The 26,535-nt window shown below is 56.1% G+C and overlaps 1 protein-coding gene across 3 annotated transcripts; it reads right to left on the reverse strand.

The window, feature by feature from the left end:
- Window positions 1–3,575: 3,575 nt before the first annotated feature.
- On the reverse strand, window positions 3,576–17,462 carry LOC136303725 (keratin, type II cytoskeletal cochleal). 3 transcript variants are annotated; one of them, XM_066207320.1, is made up of 10 exons: window positions 17,398–17,462; window positions 13,459–13,756; window positions 12,522–12,730; window positions 9,933–9,993; window positions 9,187–9,282; window positions 8,333–8,497; window positions 7,735–7,860; window positions 6,168–6,388; window positions 5,618–5,652; window positions 3,576–4,755 (listed from the first exon to the last, which is right to left on the reverse strand). In XM_066207320.1, the coding sequence occupies exons 1-10, from the start codon at window positions 17,460–17,462 to the stop codon at window positions 4,568–4,570; spliced, it is 1,464 nt and encodes a 487-aa protein (XP_066063417.1). In that variant the 3' UTR covers window positions 3,576–4,567. The 3 variants fall into 3 exon arrangements, with proteins under 3 accessions (XP_066063417.1, XP_066063415.1, XP_066063416.1); XM_066207318.1 differs by lacking the exon at window positions 17,398–17,462 and adding an exon at window positions 14,083–14,830; XM_066207319.1 differs by lacking the exon at window positions 17,398–17,462 and having other exon boundaries at window positions 13,459–14,041.
- Window positions 17,463–26,535: the final 9,073 nt, after the last annotated feature.

The raw sequence follows: 26,535 nt of genomic DNA on the forward strand, positions 1-26,535 counted from the left end.
ACTGTCTGGGGAGAGGGAAAAAATCAGTTTCATTTGTTTCACTTGTGGCCTGAAGGAAGTCAAAGAATGAGGGAATTGTGCTGAACTCCAGCAAAAGTTCCCATTTTCCCACGCAGGTCCAGGGATGAGCAGAGCCTGCAGACACACGCCCAGGAGGAGCTACTTGTCCTAAGGAAGGTGAGCAAGGGTCTGTCTGGTTGAACTTTCCCCTTCTGGTTCTTTTTTGGGTGGTTGTGGTGGCTTCTTTCCCCAAGGCAGCACAGGAAACAAGTACAAGCAGAAGCTGGGTTTGCTCAAACTTCAATTAGACCCCAAATTCCAGGAGCCAGAGCACGGTCATGGCACCGACCCTGAGGGCAGCCCCGAGTCTACTCTCCCTCCTAAAATTCCTCTTTCCATCTCCAGAGCATCTCCAGAGCACAGAGGGAGTTCTCCTGGACAAAGCCGAGCTGGAAGCCGAGGTGGAAAGGCTGAAAGAGCAGGATGAGTTCCTGAGAACATTCTGCAAAGAGGCGAGCGGCTTCCCCAGGGCTCCAGCAGTAATCCCCATTTCCCAGCTGGATTTAGAAGCTGGTTATCCTGAGGGAGCAGGGCGTGGCCCCGGGCCCACGGGTGGTTCACTGTGAAATGAGTCTGTTGAGGTGTTTGGGCTGGGTTGGACTCGATGATTTTGAAGGTCTCTTCCCCGCCCAGTGACTCCGTGATTCTGTGAATCTACAGACAGACAAATAACGTGACCCTTTTCCCACTCTCCACAGACTCTGTGGGGAAGGTGCCTTCCCATCAACACCTGCAAGCTGGAATATTCACCTACTAAAATCTGCCTCTTCCCCAGGGAATTTCTTAAGCTGGATTCCTTTTCTCTGCCTTTTGCAGCCACTTTTCACTCCCAGTGAGGTCTCACGTACATCCCAGAGCCTGGATTTGGAAGTGCTCCCGGACCAGAAGCCAGAAATTCCCACTGGAGCAGCAGAGCTGGGGTTGGAGCAGTGGAATCTGAGCAGCAGGAGCAGGAGCAGCTCCCATGGGAAGGGTGTCCAGGAAGACCTGTGGATCATGGCAGTGCAGGGAACAAAGCCCCACACTTCCCATTGCATGGAGACAAAAAAAGGGTGGTTTCCATGCTCAAGATTTCACGGTTTTGTTAATGTGTTTTTGTTTTGTTTTGGTGGTTGTTTTGTTTGGGGTTTTTTTTCTTTGTTGTTTTTTTTTTTTTTTTTCCTGGGGAATCCAGGAGAAAGAAAGGCGAAAATCCCTCATCACTCCCATTAAAACCAGATCCTTTGGCATAGTTCCCTGGTCTTTCCATTCCCACAAGTGCAGGGATTAAAATGAGGTGGGAGGGAGGGGAGGCAGCTCCTTGTCCCAGGACCTGACCAGGCCCTGCTCAGCTCATTGGGGTGATCCCCCAGCAAAGGCACCCCGAACCCCCACCCCATCCCACCCCACCCCACCCCATCCCATCCCATCCCATCCCATCCATCCCATCCCACCCCACCCCACCCCACCCCACCCCACCCCATCCCATCCCATCCCATCCCATCCCATCCCATCCCATCCCATCCCATCCCATCCCATCCCATCCCATCCATCCCATCCCACCCCATCCCATCCCATCCCATCCCATCCCATCCCATCCCATCCCATCCCATCCCATCCCATCCCACCCCATCCCATCCCATCCCATCCCATCCCACCCCACCCCAACCCATCCCATCCCATCCCATCCCATCCCATCCCATCCCATCCCATCCCATCCCATCCCATCCCATCCCATCCCATCCCACCCCATCCATCCCATCCCATCCCATCCCATCCCATCCCATCCCATCCCATCCCATCCCATCCCATCCCATCCCATCCCATCCCATCCCATCCATCCCATCCCATCCCATCCCATCCCATCCCATCCCATCCCATCCCATCCCATCCATCCCATCCCACCCCACCCCATCCCACCCCATCCCACTCACCTCATCCCAGGAAGACAACAAGAGCACCAAATCCCACCATTTCCAGCAAGAGGCTGGAAAAGTTCCTCTCCCTGCGGTGCTGCCCTTTATAACCTCAAGCCAGTGAGGCTTCCCAGGTGGAGTCTTCCCAGGATGGGAATTTCCCTCTCTCCCACCCCACTCCCCCCTGCCCAGCGGAGCTGAGCTCAGGCCCTGCTGCTTCCAGGTCATTTCATTCCTTCAAAGCATCAGATGAAAGTCTCAACCAGGACTTGATGACCTTGAATTTTAACACTTCCATGAGTCAGCCCCAGGGCAGGGCTCCAATCTCCCATCCATCCCTGCCCTCTGGCAGTGGGAGCCATTCCCTGTGTCCTGTCCCTCCATCCCTGGTCCCCAGCCCCTCTCCAGCTCTCCTGGAGCCCCTTTAGGCCCTGGAAGGGGCTCCAGGGTCTCTCTGGAGTGAGGTGAACACCCCCAGCTCTCCCAGCCCGGCTCCAGAGGGGTTCCAGCCCTCGGAGCAGCTCCATGGACTCCTCTGGACTCTCTCCAGCAGCTCCATGTCCTCCCTGTGCGGGACCCCAGGGCTGGAGCAGCTCTGCAGGTGGGGGTCTCACGCTGGGGCTCAGCCCAGGCTCGGGGGTCTCTGGTCCTGTCCAGCCCTCACCCCCTGGCACCTCCAGGTGCTGTCACCTGCAGCCACCCAGACCAACCGCCCTTCCCAGGTCCTGGAACCAAAAATTCAAGGAGCAGGGCTGGAGCACTTGGAAATCCCTGGTAATGCAGAATGAGGCCCACAACTCCTCCGCAAGTATCCCCAAACCACACAACTCCTGCCCAAGCATCCCAAAGCCACCCAAAGGATGACAAATGGTGGCACCCCCTCCCCAAAATGGCTCAGAGCAGATCAGGTCGGAGGTGCTGGGCTGTGGCAGGGCTGGGTAAGAGGCAGCTGAAGGATCCATCAAGGATTCACCCCCCATCCCAGAGGAATCAGCATCCCCAAGTGACCCCAAAGCCTCTGGCCCCAGCTCCACAGAGCTGCAGCCCCAGGCAGGGTTTGTCCCTGCTCTGCTGGGGGACACACAGCCCGCCCTGGGATGGGCCCAGCTCCCCCGGAGCCCCACAGGCAGGAGGAATCGTGTCCCTGTTCCAGATGACCCAGACCCCACCTCCCAGCTCCAAGGAGGCTCAAACACTCCCAGAGGGGACCGAGGGCTGGGACAGGGACAGTGGGTCGTGGGAAAGCTGTAACAAAGCTCCCCACATTTCCCATTGCACTGGGACACAAAAGGGTCTTTTCCATGCTCAGGATTTTTTGCTGTTTTTTCCAGGGAATCCATGAGCAAGAAGGGCTAAAATCCCACCCCTCCCTCCCATTAAAACCAGATTCCAATTCAGCCCTGAGCTCAAACCATGACTCTGAACAAACTCCCCCCATCCCTTTGGCCAGACTCCAGGCAGGCAAATTCCCACCAGGAATGAGCTGTGCAGGCATCAAATCCCAAACCCTGCCCCTGCCCACAGCCCTGCTCCAGGGGATGGCAGGAAGGTGATTCCTGGATATTTCCCAGAGCTCCTGAGCACCCAGGGCAGCACAAAGAACTTGGCTGAGACTGGACATGCAGCTAAAAGGGAAACTTTATTAGTCCTATAAAGGACTCATGAGAGACATAAAAAGCATAAAAATCCAACTCAAAACACAATCCCAGGACAGGGCTGCACATCAACACAAAAACTGGGAGCGGGTCCTTGGAGTAAGTTCCCTAAAAACTCTTCCTACTGCAGTAACAACAATTTCCCTGGCATGTTGAAGACCCATTTTGGCAGGAATGAGGAGTTTTCGGAATGGGGCATCAACTGAACCCTCTACTGCAGGAGACCCCAGATATCACTAAACACCCTTAAACAGGGAGTGGTAAACAGAGACACCAAAAAATAGGGAATTTATCTCCCAGTTCAGTGGGACACATGGAATTTGAAGCAGTTTTAGATCCCTCAAGCTTTGGGCTCCATTTAAAGAGAGAGAAAGGGTGTGGGAGGTTCTTATTTTGCTATGAGGAGCCTGAAATCAATCTGTCAGCGCTGCCTTTGGTCAGAAACAGCTTCAGTCACAGGAATGTTGAACCCCAACCCTGAGCCCATTTCCAAAGAAAACAAGGGGAGACCCAAACCTGTTTACTTCCTGGTATATTTAAAAAAACCCACCCTGGGGTGAGCCCTTGGCAGGGGCTGAGGAGCCCGAGGGATTAGAGTCTTCCAAATCCTGTTAAGAGGGAAGGAATCTTCTGGTCTTTTGCAGAAGCCCAGCAGAAACGTGGGATTTGCCTTTCCAAGGGTGAAATCCAGCCCAGAGCAGGGGGTACCAAGCACAAGGGTAACAGCAGGGATACCCCACCTGCATCCTGGGACAAATTTCACCCCACAGGCTTGATCCTGCTCCCAGGGGAATGGTTCAAATCCAAGAGTGCAGGATCAAGCCCAGGCAGGGCAGGGGCAAGGCCTCAGCACTGCAGGAGTTTTGCAGCCAATTCATCCTGCAAAAGGCACCGAGACTTTTCTTTCCATGGTTTCCCTCTCTTGGGCACTGGGAATGCCGAGCTCCATCCTCGGAGTTACTTCCTGACGCTTCTCCGGCTGGACGAGGTGGTGGTGATGGTGTAGGACTTGGAGGAGCCTCCCGAGGAGAACCCGAGCGCTCCGCTGCCCATTCCCGAGCCCAGGCTGAGGCCTCCTCCGACCCCTGCTCCCAGGAATCCGCTGGAGCTGGAGTATCCGCCCCCGCCGCTGGAGCTGACCACGGCTGGCGTGGGAGAGGAGCAAAGGGAATGTCAGCACCTGGAACCTGCTCCCTCAGGAAAGGCTCCCACGGGATCACGGAATGGTTCAGGTGGGAAGAACATTAAAGCCCATCCAGTGCCACCCCTGCCATGGGCAGGGACACCTCCCACTGTCCCAGGCTGCTCCAAGCCCGGTCCAACCTGGCTTTGGACACTCCCAGGGATGGGGCATCTTCTTGGAAATCCATTCCAGGCCTTTCCCATCCCCACAGGGAAGAATTTCTTCCCAATATCCCATCTAAATCTCCCCTTTTTCAGTTTAAAGTCCTTCCTTCTCGTCACTCCATCACCCAACCTGGCTCAGGACCCCCCGAGCTTGGAGAACTCATGGAGAACCCCTAGAAAATCCATGGAGAATCCCATTTCTCAAACACACTCAGCTCAGCTCCTGGCACCCCAAACCTGTGGGAATGTGGTTCCCCAATTCCCAGCAGGAATCAAGTGGCTGAAAATCAGAGCTGCTGGTTTGGAGCATCGCTGAGAGAGCAGCTCCTGCACAAGGTCTGGGCCAGGTGAGGATCCAACACTTCCCGAGCTGGAAAAACACCCTCTGCCATCACCTGTGCCCTAATTCCCAACCCAGGGAATGCATTTCCCATTAGTGCTTTTCTATCCATACAAAAACGGGAGGAAAGGAAGATCACTACTGCCCCAAGTCCGATTTCACCCGGGTGAGTCAAAGCTGAGCTCAGGATGGAGCCCCAGCATCACCGCCAGCCTCAGGGTGCCCCCAGTAGGGAGAGGCTGAACTGGGACACCCTGAGCCCCCTTTTCCCACGGGTTTAGAAGGAGGTGGAACCGCTACAAACAACAAAATCCACTCACAGATGTTGACGTTGCCAACTCCATCGCCAGCCAACCTGTTGGAAAAGACAGAGGGAAGGGGAGGGATTAGACTCAGCTTTCCTTGGTCCTGGGGTTGATGAGGAGGACAGAGGAAGGGAGTTACTACTCCAGCTGCACCTGATCCAGGGAACATCCCTGGGCCCTCCAGGGCTTCATTCCAGTCCTGCATTTACCAGCTCTGTTATTGCCATGGGTAGGGAGGACAGAGCACAGAGCTTCTGTCCTAATTCCACAGGGATCTCCACTTGGAAATGTTCTGCCACAGCATCCATCAAACACCATGGAAACCAATTTTTTCCTTCTTCACTTATTTTCCCCATTTTTTTTTTTTCCCCCAGAATCTGCCAGTTCAGCTCTTCAGCCAAAGCATTTCCAGGACCAGAACTCAGATTTTCAAAGGTTTCCTTGCCTGCATTTCCTTGTGGGAAGTGGGAATTGGGCTCTCACAGGCAAAGGGAGCAAAGGGCTGGGTCCTCCCCAGAGGGAACACAGGGCATCTTTGCTCACCAATCCTCCCACGTGTCCTCACCTGCTCTCCTCGCCCTCCAGCAGCTTCCTGTAGGTCGCAATCTCGATGTCCAGGGCCAGCTTGACGTTCATGAGCTCCTGGTATTCCCGGAGCTGCCGGGCCAGGTCAGACTTGGCTTTCTGCAGAGCAGCCTCCAGCTCCTCGAGCTTGGCCCTGGCGTCCTTGAGGGCCAGCTCCCCGCGCTCCTCGGCCTCGGCCACGGCCGCCTCCAGCTTCGCTCGCTGCGGGGACAGAGCGGCCACATCAGGGGGCTCCTCATCCCCGGAGGAGGATCCTGTGTCCCAAACCTCTGGCTCTGCTGCCCAGTCCCTCTTCATGGATCTGGAGCTCCACTGGGACTTCATCCCTACCTAGTTTTTTGGGCACTGGATGGAGATGGAAACTCATCTCCTTCCAAAGTCTCCCAGAAGGAAGACCAAGTTTCTCTCCACTGACTACATTTTTTCAGGTGATCCTCAGCTTCCCAGTCCCCCAAATCCCAGAGATCCCCTGGGGTTCAGGAAGGCTCAGGTTTTCTCTGCTATTTCCCCAGAGTTTTTTCAGAGCTGGGCCGTCTCTGGCTGAGATGTGGGCGGGTGTGGACTGGAGCACACCTGGAGCTACCAAACACCCAGATCCACCCCAAGAGCAGCCCTGTGGGGCCCCAGGGGACCCCCAGCTGTGCCCCCACAGCTCCAAACCCCCGTGTTTGGCAGGAAGGGCTCTCAGGAGGCTTGGTGCTCCCAGCCATTGTCCAAGGGAGCCCCAACAGGGCAGCTCCCAGCTACTGCCAGAGCTTCCCTGCCCTGAAACCAAATAATCCGGGATGAATCACCAGGTTTATCTGGAGTGGAGCTCCAGGCCAGGCCTAAGCCACGGCCCTGATAAAGTGATAAAACCCCAGTGAAAGCAAACAGAGCTCCCCAAACCTCTGTGTGTGTGCCCAAACATGGTGCTCCTTGGGAAAGGGAGTGGACAATGATCCCAGGAACAGGAGGGCACGAGGAGTGTGTCCCTCTGTGTCCCCAGGGGCGATTTCCACTCGTCCTTTCCCAAATCCACCTTCCTGGCAGGACCACCCTGCTCCCAACACACCCCCTCCCCCAGCAGAACTGAAATCCTGCAGGATGAGCAGTGCAGCCACCCCAGAATGGTTCTTGCAGACCATGGAATTGTGAAGGTTGGAAATATCTCCAGAATCACCGAGTTCAAGGTGGTGTGTGACACCCAGACCCCTGAAAAATCCCTGACATCACAGAATGGTCTGGAGTTGGAAGGGACCCACAAGGACTACCAAGGCTCAGCACATGACAACCCAAAAAATCCTACCAACCCTGAAATTCAACAGCTGAGAGTGGTGTCCAAAGGTTCCTGGAGCTCTGGCAGCCTTGGGGCTGTGACCATTCCCTGGGGAGCCTGGGCAGTGCCCAGCACTCCCTGGGGGCAGAAGCTTCTCCCAATGTCCAACCTGACCCCCCCAGACACAGCTCCAGCTGCTCCCTCAGATGCTGTCCCCAGTCCCCAGAGGGGTCAGTGCCAGATCCCAGCTCTGAGGCCGGAGAGGGACAGGAGAGGGGCAGCTCCTCACCTGGGCCTTGGCATTCTCGATCTCCCCCTGCATCCTCTGGATGGCCCTGTTGATCTCCGTGATCTCATTCTTGGTGTTCCTCAGGTCGTCCCCGTGTTTCCCAGCTGTCACCTGCAGCGCCTCATACTGGGACAGAGCAGGGGGACACAGAGTGATGGGGTGAGGATGGAGGGAATGAGTGGGATAGAGCCGCCCCCACACTCCACTCGTGGCTCAGGGGATACAGGGGCTGACAAGAGCTGGTGATCGTGGAATGGTTTGGCTCGGAAGGGACATTAAAGGCCATTCAGTGTCACCCTTGCCATGGGCAGGAACACCTTCCACACTGCCAGAGTACTCCAAGCACTATCCAACCCGGCCTTGGACACTTCCAGGGATGGGGCAGCAACAGCTGCTCTGGGAAATCCATTCCAGGGCCTCCCCACCCTCACAGGGAGGAATTTCATTTCAATATCCCATCTACCCCTGCCCTTTTGCAGTGGGAAGCCATTCCCTGTGTCTCATCGCTTCAGGCCCTCTCCAGCTCTCCTGGAGCCCCTTCAGGCACTGGAAGGGGCTCCAAGGTGTCCCTGGATCCTTGTCCCCTCGCAGAGCTCACCTTGCTCTGGTACCAGGACTCGGCCTCGGCGCGGCTGCGGTTGGCGATCTCCTCGTACTGCGCCTTCACCTCGGCGATGATGCTGTCCAGGTCCAGGTTCCGACTGTTGTCCATGGACAGCACCACCGAGGTGTCTGAGATCTGGGCCTGCAGCTCGTTGAGCTCCTGCAGGGAAACCAAGCCCATTAATCAGCGAGGTTTCAGGGCCCTCCTTTTAGAAGCCAGTTAAAGAGAGAATCCCAAGGAGAGAAGGGAAAGAGAGGCAGATAAGAATCCCATCAAAATAATCATTAATTAGGAGGGAACCAACCTTGCAAAGCACAGAGCAACAACCAACAGCAGAGCTGGTGCTGTTTATCCCTACTGTGGCAGCAGGGCTGCTTTTCCCACTATTATCCCATTCCTTAGACAAAAACCCAGCTGGCTGCAGAACCTGGAGGTGCAAATTCCAGCACCTCTTCCAAGGATGTGTGTCCAGCTCAGGCAATTCCTGATCTTTGAAGCAATGGGGAGGAGGAAGGAGCCGGGAACAAGCAGCTTTCCTTCGTTCCTGTCCCACAGCACCACCTCCCCCAGCACTGAATCCCCACAAACCACTCGTTTTTCTTGTTTTCATACAAACAGCATCCCAAATACAATGTCTGTCCCATTATATCTGCAATCCATCCATCCCACACCCCAGACAGGGAGAAATCCGTGTGACAATCCATGGGAATTCAGAGGAATCACTTCACAGGCAGGCACAGTTTTGCTTATGGAAGGAAAGACTCCATGAATCCATCTCCTTCCCCACGTTCATTTTTCCAGCCAGCATTCCCTGTTCTTCCCCTCTGAAGAAGCAGAAGGGTCCTCACCGCCTCATGGAAAGCCCTCAGGAAGTTGATCTCATCTGTCAGAGCATCAACCTTGGCCTCCAGCTCCACTTTGTTCATGTAGGCAGCATCCACATCCTGGAAAAATGAGGAATGACCCATGAGATTGTGGAGCTTTGATGTCTGAGCCCACCCAGCCTCTGGTGGCTTCCAGAGGAGAGTTCCCCAAACCAGCTCCAGGCATCCCAGTGGCACCCCAGGGCCTACAAATCATCTCCCAGGGCACTGAATGCTACTGCAGTGCAGATCCTGAGAGTCCTGGGGATCCCCTGGATCCCTGTTTGCAAGTTCAGTGTCAGGTTGGACACGGAGACCTCAGGAAAGATCCCAAAGAAAGATGTGGCATCATCTCTGGTACCCCTGGGACCCAACACCTCTTCCCTGTGTGTGTGGAGACCTCGGGGCCTCCTCTGAGCTGCCTTTGGCAGGTGTGGGGTGGAATCCTGCCCCTCAGAGCTTCAGCAGAGCTGGAGTAAACTGTGAGTAGAGCAAAGAGTACACTGTGAGCTGGGGCAAATGGGGCAAAGGGCTGCACACACTGATGGTCCATCCCAGGGACGAGCCGTGGCTGCCCCGTGCCTGGAAGTGTCCAAAGCTGGACGGGGCTTGGAGCACCCTGGGACCACAAAAGGTGTCCCTGCCCATGGCAGGGGTGGGATTGGGATGGACTTTAAGGTCTCTTCCCACCCACCCCATTTGAGGATTCCCTGACCCACGATGATACTCACCTTCTTGAGCACCACAAACTCATTCTCGGCCGTCGTGCGCTTGTTGATCTCGTCTTCGTACCTGCCAAAAAAAAAAAGGGATTTCTGTGAAGTTAGAGCCCGGATAAAAGGAAAAACATCTCAGTGAAAGGTTATCCCAGTTCTCTCCTCTATCCCTCCATTTCTTGGGAGCCAGCCCAGCAATTCCCCAGGGCTGGTGCACCAGCGGTGCCACAGGTCTGCTCTGGATGAGCTGCTCCACACCACCACCACCACCTGGAAAGCATCTCCTCCTTGCTTTCCCATAATCCTTAAAACTCCCTGTGCTTCAGAAGATTCCTGCTCCTGTTCCTCCTTTGGGCAAGGCCCAGGCTGTGCCCCCACTTCATCACCAAATCAGGAGAGACACAAACAGATCCCACAAACTCCTCTGGGCTGATCCCAGCACCTGCCAGAGCTGCTTCTACCCTGCACTTCCCTATTCCACACTGTTGGGAACATTTTGCAGGTGTTGAACACACGGCACTGTCCTGGGAAAAGCCAAAGGTAATTAATTACCCTCATTCTCTTCCAAAGCCTCACCAAATTCCAGTTTTGGTGACTTCTGCTCTGGTGTTCACCCTCAGATGAGGGGTCCACCTGAAAATCCCAAGAGGTTTGCTAAAAGTTCTCCAGCAGATAAAAATCCCTCTCCACGGATTTTACAGGACCACCAGCGATTTGCAAACCTGGATCTTGGAGCCCACCTGGAGCTGTCTGTGCACTCCCAACCTGCCCAAACATCCAGCCCCGGCCTGCTCTGGGCATCTGGGAATCCTGAAAGCTATCCCAGGAACAGAGCAGGAAGCACTTTGGCTGCTTGGGAATTGTTGTTGCCGGGTTAAGGCTCTTTATTTACATGGACCCGGCATGGCCAGAGCTGGAATTTGCCTTCCAAAGCAGGAGCTGCTTCGCCTTCCCAGCCTCCCTGCCCCTCCCTCCTGCTCCGACCTGGAATCGCGCCCATCCACACTGGGATCAATGGACGTTGCCCCTTTGGAGGTCAGTGAGCTGCCAGTGCTATTCCAGAGGAAAAAATCCCAGGAAATGACGCAGAGGAGCCACCTCCGCACACAAGGGATCAGCAGAGAGAGATAAAAACACTGAATTCTTCTGGAATGGATCATCAAATTCCTCATTTGCTGGGGGCAGCTCCACCAAGCTGGTCAAGGCACTGATAGAGCATGGAATCTTGGAATGATTTGGGTTTGTAGAGACCGTAAAGCCCATCCCATTCCAACCCCTGCCATGGGCAGGGAAACCTTTAGCTATCCCAGGTTGCTCCAAGCCCCATCCAACCTGGCCTTGGGCATTTCCACAGATGGGGCAGCCACAGCTTCCATGGGAAATCCATTCCAGGGCTTCCCCACCCTTGTAAGAGAGGAATTTCTTCCTAAAATGTCCAATATTGTCCCAAGGCCCCTCTGGAAGCCTGGGACGCTCTCACCCCTTGGAACTAAGCCCTGTGGGCAGCATGACCCCAACTGGCTCCACTGCAATTCCTGAGTGAGGGGCTGGGTCTCATCCCTGGAGCCTTTCCTCTCCTAAGTATCACCTGGGAATTCCTGTGGAAACCAGACCTATGGAAAAGAGGCCACAGGCACCCCCAGAGCACATTGTGGTTTAGGTTTTCCATCTATAAATGAGATTTTTCTCCATATAAATGGGGAGCAGCAGGTTCTGCATTCTAGTTATTGCATCCTCAGTCCCTCAGCTCCTAATTCCTGCGTCCCTTCTATAGCACATAAAGGGTTTGGCTTTCCATGGATCTGTAGGCTAAAGGAATAAATCCACGAGTCCATGGACTGAATCCATGGAAATGCAACTAAACTTTGGGTTTGAACCCCTCTGGCTGCAAACCAGCTCCTTGCAGAGATTCCAGGGCCGACCATGGATGAAGTAACGGAGATGAAACAGCTGGGCAGGGCTGGGGGGCATCATTCCCAAGCAGCCCTTTGGGAATCTCTGGGCATTGACTCTCCCTAACACACCCTGGGGATTATCAGCTCTGTTTGTTTGCAGTTCCTGCCTGATCCAGTTTGCCAGCTCCGTCCCATTCTTCCCTTCCTTTCTCAGAGACATTTCCCGGCTGGGCTGGGCTGGGACAAAGGCCACCTTTCTTCTGGGGCTCCTCCCAGGTGACACTGAAAAGTCACTGAAGAATTTCAGGGCAGCTGCTCCATTCCCTGACCAGGGAATGAGCTGGGAGCTCCTGCGGAACTCCTGGAGTTCCTTCCACCCCAAAGAGCCACTTCTGACCCTGAGGAGGCCCCAAAGCACCACCTCCAACCCCAGGGAGGCTCCAGAATGTCACCTTCAGCCCTGAGCAGGCCCCAAAATGCCACTTCCAACCCTGAGGAGGGCCCAAGAAGATGGAGGCACTGGCCCATGCAGGGACAAGGTGCCAGAAAAAACGAGCAAGAAGAATCCAGGCGGCTTCCCTGGACTGCACACCTCATCCCTGGCCAGAAAACATCTCCCACCCTGGCAGGGGAGCCGGGGACATCCGTGCCCAGCCACCGACCCAGCCGGCGGCTCCACCACCCCGTCAGGGGGACACTGATACTTTACTTGGTCTTGAAGTCCTCCACAAGGTCCTGCATGTTCTTGAGCTCTCCCTCGAGGCGCCCCTTGTCCGCCAGGAGCCCGTCCAGCTGCCGCCGCAGGTTGCTGATGTAGGTCTCGAACATGGGGACGATGTTGCTCCGCGTCGTCTTCTGCTCCTGCAGGAGGCTCCACTTGGTCTCCAGCATCTTGTTCTGCTGCTCCAGGAACCGCACCTGGGAGGGAGAGAAGGGGTCATTCTGGGATGGTGGGACAGAGGGGGAGCTTGCACGACAGGGGATGGAAGGACTGGGCTGCAGGTGGTAATCCTGTCCCAGGAATTTGGGTGTTCATGGGAAGCACCAGAGGAGGGTCATGGAGACCATGCTGAGGAGGTTGGCTGCTCTGGGACCTGGTTTGTGACTGTGGGGCCTTGGATGAATTAAAGAAAAGCAGATTCTGCCGGGCTGACACTTGACAGAAACTGGCCCCAGACCTCAAACCCTCCAATGACTCCAGCTCCAGGGCTGGATTCCTCACATTTCGGGGATACCAGAGCGGGATTTACACAAGGTCAATTGGTGCAGGAGAGTCAAACTGGGCAGGGCAGCATAAGCACCCCGGGCAGGCTCTGGTTCCATCTGCTCTCCTGGGACAGGCCCCTCCAGGAGCCTCTCCTTGCCCAGATTTGGTTCTGGGGTCGGGGTGCACAGCCTGCACCCCCATTTGGGCAATCCCAGGTAAATCAGGCCTGCAAAGGCAGCCCGAGCAAGGCAAATACCTGTTCTGTTGGCAATACCAGCAGGGTTTTAATGCATCGACTAGTAAGAATTATTTGATTGCAGAGGGCAAATCCCACCGTGTTCTCCAGGACTGATCCTCAGCCCATTCGTGACTAAACCAATTTTGGGTCCCAGCTACTGCTCAGCACCCGCGGGGGTTCTGAGCCAGCCCAAGCACCCACCTTGTCAATGAAGGAGGCGAATTTGTTGTTCAGGGTCTTGATCTGCTCCTTCTCCTCCTTGCGGACCCTCTGGATGCTGGGGTCGATCTCCAGGTTGAGGGGCGTCAGGAGGCTCTGGTTGACGGTGACCTCCTGGATGCCGCCGGGGCTGAGGCCGCCCCCGAAGCCCGCTCCCCCATAGCCGTAGCCCGAGCGGACGCTGAAGGAGCTGCCCCCTCCCAGGCTGATCCTCTTGCCGCCGGAGCCCAGGCTGTAGAGGCTGGCGCTGCCGAAGCCGCCGGCGCGGCCGAGGCCGGAGCTGCGGGTGGAGGACACGGAGCTGACCCGCACCTGGCTCAGCGCCGGCCCGGCGGCCGAGCGGGAGCTGAAGGTCACCGAGCGGGACATGGTGCTGCAAGGGTCGGTGCGGATGCCTCGCTCTTTGCAAAGCTCAGGGAAGCCGCGCTGGAGCCCAGGGGAGTGAGAGCTCTCCCGCTGCCTCCCCTTTTATCCGTTAGAAAAGCTGGGCTTGGCCCAAGGGCACACCAGGGATCATTTTACTGCTCGGAGCTGGGTGTGCCTGGCTGCATTCCCACCCTCCAGCGGGAGAAAGGGAAGGGCCGCGGGGAAGGGACAGGGACACACCTGGCGCCGTGTCCCCGCTCCGCTCCTCTGCCACCTGTGCGGTGAACCCCGAGCTCCGATCCCCGCTCCCTGCGGATTCCCCATGCCCACACGGGTGTTGCAATGAGCACGGGGGGGGGGACACAGGGAATACACATGGATTTGGAAGTGCTGCGGGCGGGTTGTCCCCTGGGCACGGCCCAAAGCTGATAAAGGGGCGCCGGCGCCAGGTCCTGCCTGTTTAATATAAACCAGGGCACTGCCCGGGCCCTGCCAGCGGCACCCGGAGCCTGCCTGCCCTGGGGGATATGTTTGCCCTTCCCTCTCCTGCTAGCCCTCCGATCAATCCTAAAAACCGAGGTGGGTTAGGAGGGTTGCATCCCACCCAACATTTAGCCCACACTCAAAAGGAGCCAGGTTTTAAATCCTGGCTCAGCGTTCTGGGTCCCTGCTTGAATTTTGGGGTTCTTTGAAGAAAAAGTTGAGAAAAAAAATTTGGTTTCAGGGTTTTCGCCATTTCCAAATCGTCCCAGAGAGGCCTCAGCCCTTCACTATCAAGTCGTAAATTCCCCAGGAGATTTCAAAGTCTGGCCTGAAAGTGTCACCCTTCAGCTTTTCTGTCCCCAGGACGGGGAGATAAGGCTGGCTGCAAACTCAGCCTGCTCAAAATCCGCCGTCCTGCTCTGGGGGGAGGAGAAGCCCCGCTGCTGCAGGGAAATTCTCTTTGTTAAGAGCAAAAAGGGAGAATTCGATCCGGGAAGAGAGAGATGGGGCAGGATTCCTGCAGGATTCTTGCCAGCCCTGCACCTGGCTTGGCTCCCACCATCTCTGCTTGGACTCGGTGATCTCAGAGGTCTTTTCCAGCCTAATTGATCCTGGGATTATAAAAATAATCCACTGAGTGTAAACGAAGCGGAGCGTGACAGACATGCCCTGCACCTCCCCTGGGGCTGGAGGACAGGACAGGGATCCCTCCATCCATCCATTCCCAGCTGGGAACACAGCAGTGTCCAGTCTCACACAGCCAGGCTGCTCCTGGAACAGCACTAGGATGTCCTGAGAAAACAGGGATGAAATCCAGGCTGGATTCCAGCCTGGATCAGCACACAGGGACTTGTACACAACACGAGAGGCACAGGAGGAGCAATCCAGGCAGGTGAATCCATCCAGGCAGGTGAATTCCAACCTTCTGCCACAAAGGCAAAGCTGCTCCCCGCAGCCTCCAGGAATCCCAGTTCGGCACTGGGGAGCTGGACTTCACCCTGGATTTGGGTGAGGGTGAGCCCGTCTTCATCCCAAGTCCAACCCTCCTTCCCTGCACCACAAACAAACCAACTGGGATCAGAAAGCCTCGGCTCCTGCTTGCTGTTCCCAGTTTTGCTCCCTTCCCCCCTCGGCAGGTGGATATTCCCCGTTTGAGCCCAGGTGGGGCAGGGCAAGACGTGGCCACCAGAGGTGTCCCAGGGTTTGTTGTGTTGTTGTTCCATGGCAACCCGAGATTATTCTACAACTGCTCCGACCAGTAAATTCCTCCCAGCCCTCATCAGTGACCCGAGGGACTGGGGTTTGGTGACACCGAGCTCACTTTTGACTTTTTGGGGAAGGGATTTCCCTGCCTGCTATGCTGGGGGTCACATCCCCCCTGGCCCTGCACACCTAGGACTTGCTCCAACGCTCCCAGAGCAGCCAAACCCCCACAAAGGACCAATCCTTCCATGAATCCTTGGGAAAACAAGACAGGCTCACAACTCCAGCTGGAAAGTGCCAAAAAAAAAAAAAAAATATTTAACAAAATCAAATGTTGTCATGGAAGAGGAAAACCTTTGCAGGTGAGTGAAATTATGTGTTGGGAATGTGTTCCTGTGGGGTTTCCACACCTCCTGTGTTATCCCAGGGGATCCCTCCTGCTCCCTGCTGGATTTCCGTGTTGGATTGAAAGGTTTTGGGAGCAGGAGCATCCATAGGTTCAGTTTGCACAGGCCCTGCTGGTGGCTCCTGATCCAAAGAGCTCTGGCCCTGGATCCCACATTTACTGTCCCAACACCTCACCGTGTCTGTGTGGGCCCACGGCTGGGGAATGGATGCAGGACATTGGGATGAATCTCCAGGTTCAGGGAGGCAGAACACTCTGGGTGATGGAGATCTCCTGGGTGAGGCACTCGGGGATGTCAAAATCCCAGGATCACTGAGGTTGGAAATGCCCTCCCAGATCATGGAGTCCAAGCTGTGACCAATCCCCACCAGAGCCCCGAGTGCCACATTCCTTGGATACCTCCAGGGATGGGGACTCCACCACTGGAGTGCCTGACCATCCCTTCCATGGAAAAAATTCCTCATGATGTCCAGAGAAATTCTCCTGATGTCCAATGACACTGCCAAGCTCTTATTCCTGCTAAACCCACCCAAAATCGATGGGAAGAAAACAGCACCTTCTCCAAGATCCTGAAGATCTCCCCATGCTGTGAACCCAGATCCCCCTTCCAGAATCAAAGCAGCCTCATTAATCAAAATTTCCAGCTCATCATAATTCCTGTGAGTAGTGACTGGTCAGACAGAATTTGTTCTCCTGGATCCCAAAGGCAGGTGTTGGGTGTCCCCAGGCAAGAGTTGGCCTCAGGGATCCTCGGGATCCAGCTCAGAATATTCCACAACTGGAGGCACCGTCTGATGCACAGATTATTGGGATGAGGTGGCTGCTTATCAGGATTTTATGGATTCCAGGCCCATTTCCTGTGTCACCAGGCCATAAATCCAATGGAATGACGCAGCTCCAGCCCAGAGCTCGGCGACAGGGAGTGCCCTTTCCAGCCTGGCAGCAGCTGCTGATCCGCAGGGTTCCAAAGGTTGGTGCCTCCCTCCCGCCAGCACTCAGGGCCCTGTGTCCCACTGGGTGTCCTTTAATTGGTGCCTGGTTTCGTTTTCTGCCCCTGCCACTTCCCAAGCACTGCAACAATTCCCGTGAGCCTGGTGGGATTCCCCTGTTGACGGGAATTGTGGAGTGGTTTGGGTTGGAGGGGACCTTGGAGTTTATCCAGTGCAATCCCCCGGCCCAGACAGGGACACTTCCCACCATCCCAGTCACACCCTGCCAGCCTTATCCCACATAAACTGAGTGGGCCAATATCCTCACATTCCATGAAGTGGCTTTTCCGAGGACCTGAGTTCCCTGCCATGGCCTCTCCCTGCTCCAGTGCCTTTGGCAGAGGCCAGTGTATTGTTCAGGCTGCAACTTCACCTGGATTTACACGAGGAAACCGCATTTTCCTCCCCGCTTTTCCAGCCCTGCACTGGGACAGGAATCAGGGCTCTGCCAGAGGTGGCCAGGTCCAGGCTCACCCAAACTGCTCCAAGGCTTCCAGGAACTCCTCATCCAGGAAACTCCTCATCCAGGCATTCCTCATCCAGGATGCTCCTCATCCAGGCATTCCTCCTGCTGCAACACAGCAAAACCCAAATATGAATTATCACAGGGACCAGTAGGAACAGAATCATGGGATCATGGAATTGTGGAATGGTTCGGGTGGGAAGGGTCCTTAAAGCCCATCCAATGCCACCCCTGCCCTGGGCAGGGACACCTCCCACTGTCCCAGGCTGCTCCAAGCCTTGTCCAACCTGGCCTTGGACACTTCCAGGGATGGGGCAGCCACGGCTCCTCTGGGAAATCCATTCCAGGGCCTCCCCACCCTCACAGGGAGGAACTTTTTTCTAAATCACTCAATATTCTCCCTGAGTCCCAAGGCTCCTCAGGGTGCCCAGAGCACTGTATCAGCTTGCCTGGGGTGACAGATCCAGCTGCGTGTTCCCACGGCTTCCCACAAGCTCCTAATTCCCTCCAGGAGCTGCATTTCACCTCTCCTCTGCCTCTGCCCACCCTGCTGAGGCTGGGAAGTTCTTGACTCAGCTCTTGGCCACTCCTGGAAGCTGCTGGCCATGAAATCCATCCCTGGGAAATAGCTCCTGGAGCTCAGGACTCACAAAGGGCTATCAACCAAAACCCCAAATGTTTGGATACAGCACCAAACCAGCCACCAACACCGCCAGGAACTGGGACCAGGGACAGGACCCAGGAAGAGCTGGACCTGGGCCACGGAGGGTCAGGTTGGATACTGGGAAAAGGTTCCTCTCCCAGAGGCTGCTGGGCACTGCCCAGGCTCCCCAAGGAATGGTCACGGCCTCAAGGCTGCCCAGAGCTCCAGGAGCATTTGGACAGCACTCTCAGGATTGGGATTGGGGGACTGGGGGGATTTTGGGGTGTCTGTGCTGAGTCAGGAGTCGGAATCTGGGATCCTCATGGGTCCCTTCTATCTCAGGTTTTTCCATGATTCTACAAACAACTTGGACCCCTCCAAGGAGTTGCTCTTGCTGGGATCTCTCCCTCCATGAGCCTTCCAGGTGCTCAGTGCAGTGATGGGGCTGCCCTTCCCCTGCGGATGGAGCCCCACATTCCTCCTGCCCTCTCTGCAGAGGAGCCTTTCCACCCCCACTGCCCTGCCCACTGCCAGGAGCTCCTGAACACACCAGGAAACCCAGCCCAGACCAGGATCCTTCCCAGGAATCCTTCCAAGGGGCATGGAACGTGGCCTGACACAAGGGGAAGGTGTCCCAGTATCCCAGCTATGCACTTTCCCCCTCTCCAGCTCATTGCACAGGAGCCTAAAGCTGTTTTTTTCCCCTCTCCCTCAAATTACAAGACCACCTGATTACAAGAAAACCTGAAGGAATATGGATAAATATAGTTATAATTATGGATAATCATCACCTGGGTAATTTTGACATGAAAGTTGAGAGTCCCTCCCATAGCCCAAGCCTTAAGGAAAAACAAACAAACAAATTAAAACTTCAGTTCTCAGTGAAACTGCCAGCGCTGGGAATGCTGGGCTCAGTTTTTCTGGAAAAGACACATCTCAGAAGAGGATGGAAAGCTCCTGTTCTCTTCTCACAAAATCCAGCTGACTTTGGAGTCTGTTGGTGTGCTCAGGTTCCAGGGGCTGATCTGGTGGAAACTGTGAATCCTCCCAGGGCCAGAGCAGAGTCCAGACACCCTGAGCTACAAACACAGAATTCCAGAATCCCTGAGGTGGGAAAAGCCCTCCTGGAGCATCGAGTCCCAGCTGTGCCAGATCCCCACCTTGTCCCCAGCCCAGAGCACTGAGTGCCACATCCAGTCCTTCCCTGGACACCTCCATGGGCTCCACCACCTCCCTGGGCAGCCCCTGCCATGGCCAACCACCCTTCCCATGGGAAAATCCCTCCTGAAGTCCAGCCTGAACCTGCCCTGGCACAGCTTGAGGCCGTTCCCTCACCTCCTGTCCCTGTTCCCTGGGAGCAGAGCCTGACACTGCCCTGGCTGTCCCCTCCTGTCAGGGAGTTGTGGAGAGGGAGAAGGTCCCCCCGAGCCTCCTTTGCTCCAGGCTGAGCCCCCCAGCTCCTTCAGGAGTTCTCCAGACCCTTCCCTGGTGCTTCAGACCCTTCCGCAGCCCTCTTTCCATCTCTGGATTCACTCCAGCCCCTCAGTGTCTTTCCTGAAGTGACACAATCCAGGCTGATCTGCCCCAAAACACAGAATCATTAGGAAATTCTCCTTTCTCCATGCATATTTGTGCAGGTAACCCTTCCCAAGGTGAGGCTGCTCCACGTCCTGTGTCCCCCTCACTCCCTGGCTGGACTTGTCCCTCCCAGGATCCCCCATGGCCTGAGCAGCTCCTCCCGTGTCCCTGCTCCCGTTAGCTCCAAACTCAGGTGGCCTTTCCCGAGCAAGTGGAAACTGTGAGGTCACTCTGAGGTCACACCAGTTTGTGGGAGCTGGAAGAAACCCAGGATGACACAGCCCAGGACTATTGCAGGTGTCTGGGGCTGAGTCCTGCCCAGGACATGGCCACTCCGTGGTGCAAGGAATGGAGCAAGGCGGGAGATAATCCAGCAGAGTCATCCCAAAAAAATGCTCTTATCAAAGCTCTCTTTCCTCCCCTTGGGCAGAGTCAATGGCATGAAGCCACCATCCACCAGTGGATCCCATTTCCAAGTCCAGGATGGATTAAGGGCTCACTGCCCCCCAAAACACTCAGTTCCCACTGGCAGCCACCCCAATTCCGTTTGTGCAGCCCTTGGCAAAAGAATGAGGGGCAAGGACTCGGGGTCTCAACGACTCCCACAGAACCCAGCACCAGCCTCACCCCTGGGGGGACACGGGGATGGAGCTGCTCCTCACCCTCTGCCACCAGGAGGGAATCCCAGCATCTTTGGCAAAATCAAACGGATTTGTTGCCCAGTAAATGCTCCTAAGGAAGAAAAATAACATGGAAAAGGAACTCGGAGATAAACTGTCCTGTAGGAAGGACATGGGAGAGGCAGGAGTAAAACCGGTGTCACCTCCCTCACTCCCCACACACCGAGGGACACGTCATCAATGTGTGGCTCTGAAAATTCCTTGGAATCTTGAAAAAACTCCATCATTTTCAGGGGAAACTCGTCCTGCTCATGACCAGCCAGAAGTCCAGAGGTGGCAGCCCCGTGTCCAGGAGGACGAGGGATGACCCAGGGGTTCGTTCACCTCGGATGTTTTCTATGCGCGACCTCAGGAATTTAAGAGATTTGACTGGTCACAATGGGGGGGTTGAAGGACCTCCCCAAAACAGCTCCAAGCTGAGAACCCAGAGCCCACTTTGGGGCAGGAGAAGGAGCAGGAGAGCAGAGGGGCTGGGGGAAGGAGTGATGCTTCCGCCCCATGACTCACTGGCTGCATTGGAGGGACGGGAGCAGAGCAAACAAAGAACATTTTACGAGGATTTTACAGCTGCTGTAATCCCTGAGTTATCCCTGCCCCCCAAGGGGCCAATCTGGCTCGCAGGGGGTTCTGCAGGAACTACAGAACTAGGGAGAACCGAGCTCCCAAATCTGGGATTTTGGCCTTCCCACCTGTTGCTCCAGTCAGGGATTTTATCCCAGCAGCAGGAGCTGCTCCAGAGCCAGACTGAACTCAAACACAATGGAGCTGGAAGCCACCAGAAGGAAGGTGCCATTCCCTCCTTTGCTCTGGTCTTCTCCAGAAGTGGGGTGGGGACCTGGAACCAGGAAGGACAGTGGGAGCAAAGGGCAGGATTGCAGCCTTGGAGCAGAGGGTGGGGCCCGTCTGTCTCAGGCCCCTCCTAATCAATGCACCCAGCGCTGACAACAATAATTACAATTATAATTGTAATGATAATTGCCTTGGACCTGCCCCCACTGCCGAGGACATCGATGCCGCCCTGGGAGGGGAGGGATGAGCAGGTCCAGCATTCCATGGAGCAGGGGCCACACCTGGAACCCTCCTCCAGCCCCAGCTCCCGATGGCCTCCTCCCCACAGCCATCTGCATCCCAAATCCAGCTCCAGCCTCGAGCTCCACCTGCGGCACTTCCCACCTCCCACGGGAGGAGAGAGGCTCAGCAGGAAAAGTAGACAGGGAAGAACAGTGCCAGGAAAAAGAACAGTTCTCCATGATGCCCAGAGCAGCTGTGGCTGCCCCATCCCTGGAAGTGCCCAAGGCCAGGTTGGACAGGGCTTGGAGCAGCCTGGGACAGTGGGAGGCGTCCCTGCCCATGGCAGAGGTGGCACTGGATGGGCCTTAATGTTCTTCCCACCTGAACCACTCCATGAATCCACGCTGAGGATGTTTCCTTCCTGCACTACGTGGGCTCCAGAGCTCCTCAGTGCAGGAAAGCATTTCTGCCATCCAAAAAACAGGGCAAAACAGCCCCTCCGAGGCAGGATGAGCTCCTGGTTCTGGAGTGCTCTGGGTGTGACTCAGCACCTCAGAATCTGAGCCCAGGAGTTAAAATTCGGGATGACTCAGCCCTGGTCTCTGATTTTACAGGGATTACAGGGTGGCCCTGGCACACGTCACACACGTGGGGACAACCACGGGCCTCGGGCCACGTCAGCCCTGCCTTCTGGGGCCAAGAGCAGCGGAGCAGGAGGACATTCCTGCCTCTGCCTCTGGGTGCTGGCTCAGGCCTGAGCCTGCATCCCGGCCTCCAAACCCACTGAGGGCACATTCCTGGTGCCAGATTTCCCTCCCAGATGCATCGGGATGGGCGGTGGCTCCAGGAACCCACCAGCCCCAAGAGTGCCCCTCTGCAGGAATTCCAGCACTGACACGGAGCAGGGCTGGGGCTTGGCCCCTCTCCGCCCAGCACCACAACACTGGAGATGTGGGAAAATGTCCCCATGGAAAAGGCTATGCAGCCCTTCCCCCATCCCGGGAAGTGCTCAAAGAGAGAGTGGATGTGGCACCTGAGGGCACTGGGTCCAAGGTGGATCTTGGAGGTCTTTCCAACCACAACAATTCCATGATTTGGGAAGCAGGACAAGGCATCCTGGGGATGGTGTGGTGAGGTTTGGCCATGGCCAAAGGTTCTGGTAGCACAAGAGGAAAAGTGGGAGATGGAGCCAATTCCCATAAGTGGCCAGGAAAAAATGGGGAAAAAATCACTTTTTCCTGGTGATTTGGGCATGTGGCCCTGGAAACTGCAGGCACAAGGCCCTGGCTCTCCAGCTGAGGAGCTGCTACCCTGAGCCCACAGGAAACCATCCCTCGGTTTGTCCCCACACAGCTCCTGGCTCCAGCAGCGGCCCATCCCCTCTCCCACTCCCACCATCCTCGGCTCCCAGCTTGTGGATGAGCCCAAATCCTCACAGGGGACAAAACCATACCCAAAAGTATCCCAGCCCTAAAGTTCCTGCTGCGACACAGATTTTGGGAGAGGAGCCACTGCAGGCTGGGATTGCTCTGACCACAAATCCCCAAACTGGGGCAAAAAGGATGTTCCTGCAATTCCAGATGCAAACATCCTCCTTTAACTGTCACTGGGATGTCACAGGCCCTTTTTTTATTCTAAAAAAACCCCTGATCCCAGTGTATTTAACACACAGAACCTGTTGCAAAACAGGGAGGTGGCTGCTAAACCTCCCGCAGCTCCGGAAGAGCCAGAGGCTCCCAGAACCCACAGCAGCAGCTCCTTCTTTGTGCTCCAGAGCCTGGGAGTGACACCCAGAGCAAACAAAAGCCTCATTAAGGTGACACAAGAGCCCGTCTGGATCAGAGCTGGATCTGGGTGCTGTTGAAGGGAATGAAGTCATTTGCTCCGGTGGGGATTAGGAAACACCAAGCTGTAAATCCTCCCTGTGCCTCTCATTCCTGCTGTTTTTATTAGCGGGATGATGGGACAGGAGGAGCCATTTGCCAAAGTAACAGCACTGGCTGTTGGAGAGGGAGCTGGGAACCTCCCAGTACAGCCCTGAGTGGAGATGATGGACAACAGAGAGAGCTGGACATTCATGGAATGGTTTTGGTTGGAAGGGACATTAAAGCCCGTCCAGTGCCACCTCTGCCATGGGCAGGGACACCTCCCACTGTCCCAGGCCGCTCCAAGCCCTGTCCAACCTGGCTTTGGGCACTTCCAGGGATGGGGCAGCCACAGCTGCTCTGGGAGGACCATTCCTGGACTTTGGGGCCATTTCAGGTGAGAAAAGAGGGTTTGGAGATGAAGCAGAGCCCCCTCGGCACCCCCAGTGTGGGCAGCAGGGGAGGGGGGGGTTCTGCCCCGCTCAGGTGAGACCCCACCTGCAGAGCCACTCCCACGGCGGGGGTGGCACTGGAGGGGCTTTAATGTCCCTGCCCACTGCAAGCATTCCAGGACTCCACTGTTCGATTCCATCAGGGAGACGGTGCTGGGGCACTTCCAGCCCCCGGGGCTGCTTCCCCACCGAACGGCACAGCGGGCAGGGCCAGCAGCATCCCAGCAGGAATGGCTGACGTCACCGCCCCTGGATTTAGTCCTATTTAAGGTTTTTGGGTTTTTTTTTTTTTTTTAATACCTGAAATTTCCTGGAAACTCCGCGAGCCAAAGCTCAGCTGAGTGGGAAACGTTCCCGGGAGTGAAGCCGCCGTGGGCAGGTCCCGGCCGGCCCAGCCCCGCGGGACATTCCTGGGCTCTGACGCCTGCTTGGGGCCGAGTTTCAGCCGGGAATCAAAAGGAGCCCGATTTGGGATTCCAGAGGAAAGCAGGGAAGAGATATGGATGGCTCTAGGCAGGCGCAGAAAGCAAGGGAAAAAGGAGGTGGGAGTGGGAATGGGGCACGGGAAGGGAGCGGAGAAGGGAAGAGTGAGGGGGGAGAAGGAATAAGTGAAGGTAAGAGAAGGAATAATGAAGTGAGAGAAGGAGCAGGGATGAAAAGGATCCTGGGGAGGTGGCAGAGCTCCCCCCAGCCACCCCGCAAACCAGGGTCCACAAATACCCCCCAGTCTGGCATGGAATTCTCCCATTCCCAGCCCGCACAGCCCGATCCCAGCACGGGGCAGGAGAGAGGGGGAGGAAGGGCTGTAGTGTCCCCTCTGTGCCCACCTCCTGTCCCTGCAGCATCCCTGCAGTGTCCCCCACCCCTGTCCCAACAGTGTTCCCCCTCTGTGCCCACCTGGGGCTGGGCAGTGTCCCTCGAGGGCCATGCACCTCCCTCAGCCCCTCTGTCCCACCCTGGCATGGCCTGAACATGTCCCCACCTGGCCCTTCCCCAGAGGGACCCGCGGAGAGGGAACAGAGCAGAGCTGAAGGAAGGGGCTCTCAAACCCCCCAGCCCAAGCTGGGCAGTGCCCAGTCCCAAACTGGAACCTCCAAGGCCAGCACAGCCCCCGGTGGAGCAGGAAACGCCTGCCCCGCCCAGCCCGGGGCCAGCGGCCAAACTGAACAAAACAAACCAAACCACACATTTCACAAAATAAATCCTCTCCTTCTTCTGTTTCTTTAAACCTGAGCTGACCTCGGAGAGGCTCCAGCAGCAGAATCAGGAGCTGCTCTCTCCTGTCCCTCCTGTGGCCACAGCCCTGGCCATTCCCTGTCCCTCCTGTGACCACAGTCCTGGCCATTCCCTGTCCCACCTGTGGCCACAGCCCTGGCAATTCCCTGTCCCACAGCCCTGGCCATTCCCTGTCCTTCCTGTGACCACAGCCCTGGCCATTCCCTGTCCCACCTGTGACCACAGCCCTGGCCATTCCCTGTCCCTCCTGTGACCACAGCCCTGGCCATTCCCAGCCATGTGTGACCAGCCTGACACAGCTCCTGCTCCTGGGGCAATTCCCATTCCAGGGGCAGCTCCCTGACCTGGCTCCTGCTGACCCTCTCATTCCTTTCAGAGCCCTGTCAGTCCTGCTCTACCTCCTCGTTCATATCCCTTGGGGCTGATTCCCACTTTTCTTCCTCATTAATAAACACCAATCATTCGGTGAGCCTTGATAAATGATTTCACTCTGCCTGCACATATTGAGCCAATAACCCTGGAAGGGGAGTTCCAGGTGCTGGCAGTAATTCCCACTGTCCAGAGAAGGGTCACAGATTTCCCAGGTTTGTCCAAGGGGGTTGAAGCACCTTCAAGACTCCCTGGGATGGTTTAAATCTCCCTGAGCTTCATTCCCCCACAAAACCACACACAGTGACACATCCAGAGTGGGAGATGCTGGCATCACTCCACATCCAACCACACCAGGCTGTGAGTGCACAGGGAATGGCAGAGGGAGGACACAGCAGCTCGGCTGGATGAGACTGGACCCTCCATCCCCTTCTCCGCCTTATCCCCAGCTTCCTTTGGCCCTGTCCCTTTCCAGCAGGATTTCTGTGCAGCCAGGAAGGATGAAAAGCCCTGTTTTGGGGACCAGCCCATCCCAAACTGAACCAAATACCTGGCCAAGGAGGAGCACCGAGAACATCAGGAAGGGCAGGAGCTGCCTGAGTCAGCTCGGCCTCTCCCCCAGGCGGGGAGGGCAGCAGGGGCAGGAATGAGGGGCAGGTGCTGCGCTGGGGACAGGTCCTCCCTTCTCCAGGGAACCACAGGACCTTTCCCAACAAACACCAAAAATGCCTAGGAGGAGCTCCACGGGCACTGAAACCAGGGTTCCCCAGGGTGTCCACCCTCCATGGGACTCCACCGAGCCCTCTGCCTGCCAGGTGGGCCAGCAGGAGCTTCAGCCTTGACAGGAGAGGCCGAACCCTCTTCCCACACATCCCATGTCACCTGCAAATCAAACCCATCCTGCTGGAAGGACACAGCACTTGGAAAAGCCTCATCCATCTCAGAGCAGGGTGGCTCCAGGGACCCTAGTGAAAAATAGGGTTCTACACTGATTTTCCCAAGAATTAAAGGCAGTTTTCATCCTGAGCCATCATTCTTCTGGCACCTTTCTGTGGCAGAGGGATTTGGGCCCATCTCCAGCATCTAATCATGGAATTATGGAATGGTTTGGGTGGGAAGGGACCTCAAAGCTCATCCCATTCCATCCCCTTCCACTAGTTCATGTTGCTCCAAGCCCTATCCTTGGACACTTCCAGGGATGGGGAGGATGTGGGACATGGGGCAGGATGCTACGCAGGAACTGGGAATCCAAAGGCATCAGGATCCATTTGGATCCGATCACCTGGAGAGGTTTCCTGGATGTCTGTGCACTGTG

The sequence above is a fragment of the Chamaea fasciata genome, unplaced genomic scaffold (assembly GCF_029207755.1).
Source record: "Chamaea fasciata isolate MVZ Bird 193981 ecotype frontalis unplaced genomic scaffold, bChaFas1.0.hap1 SCAF_41, whole genome shotgun sequence".
Classification (NCBI taxonomy): Eukaryota; Metazoa; Chordata; class Aves; order Passeriformes; family Sylviidae; genus Chamaea; species Chamaea fasciata.

Coding starts and splice junctions, on each gene's coding strand:
- LOC136303725 (XM_066207318.1), bottom strand. CDS start 14,219: ATGTGTATTCCCTGTGTCCCCCCCCCCGTGCTCATTGCAACACCCGTG. Junction 9,283..9,932: donor AGTTTGTGGTGCTCAAGAAG/GTGAGTATCATC, acceptor TCATTTTTCCAG/GATGTGGATGCTGCCTACAT. Junction 7,861..8,332: donor AGTCCTGGTACCAGAGCAAG/GTGAGCTCTGCG, acceptor GCTCTGTCCCAG/TATGAGGCGCTGCAGGTGAC.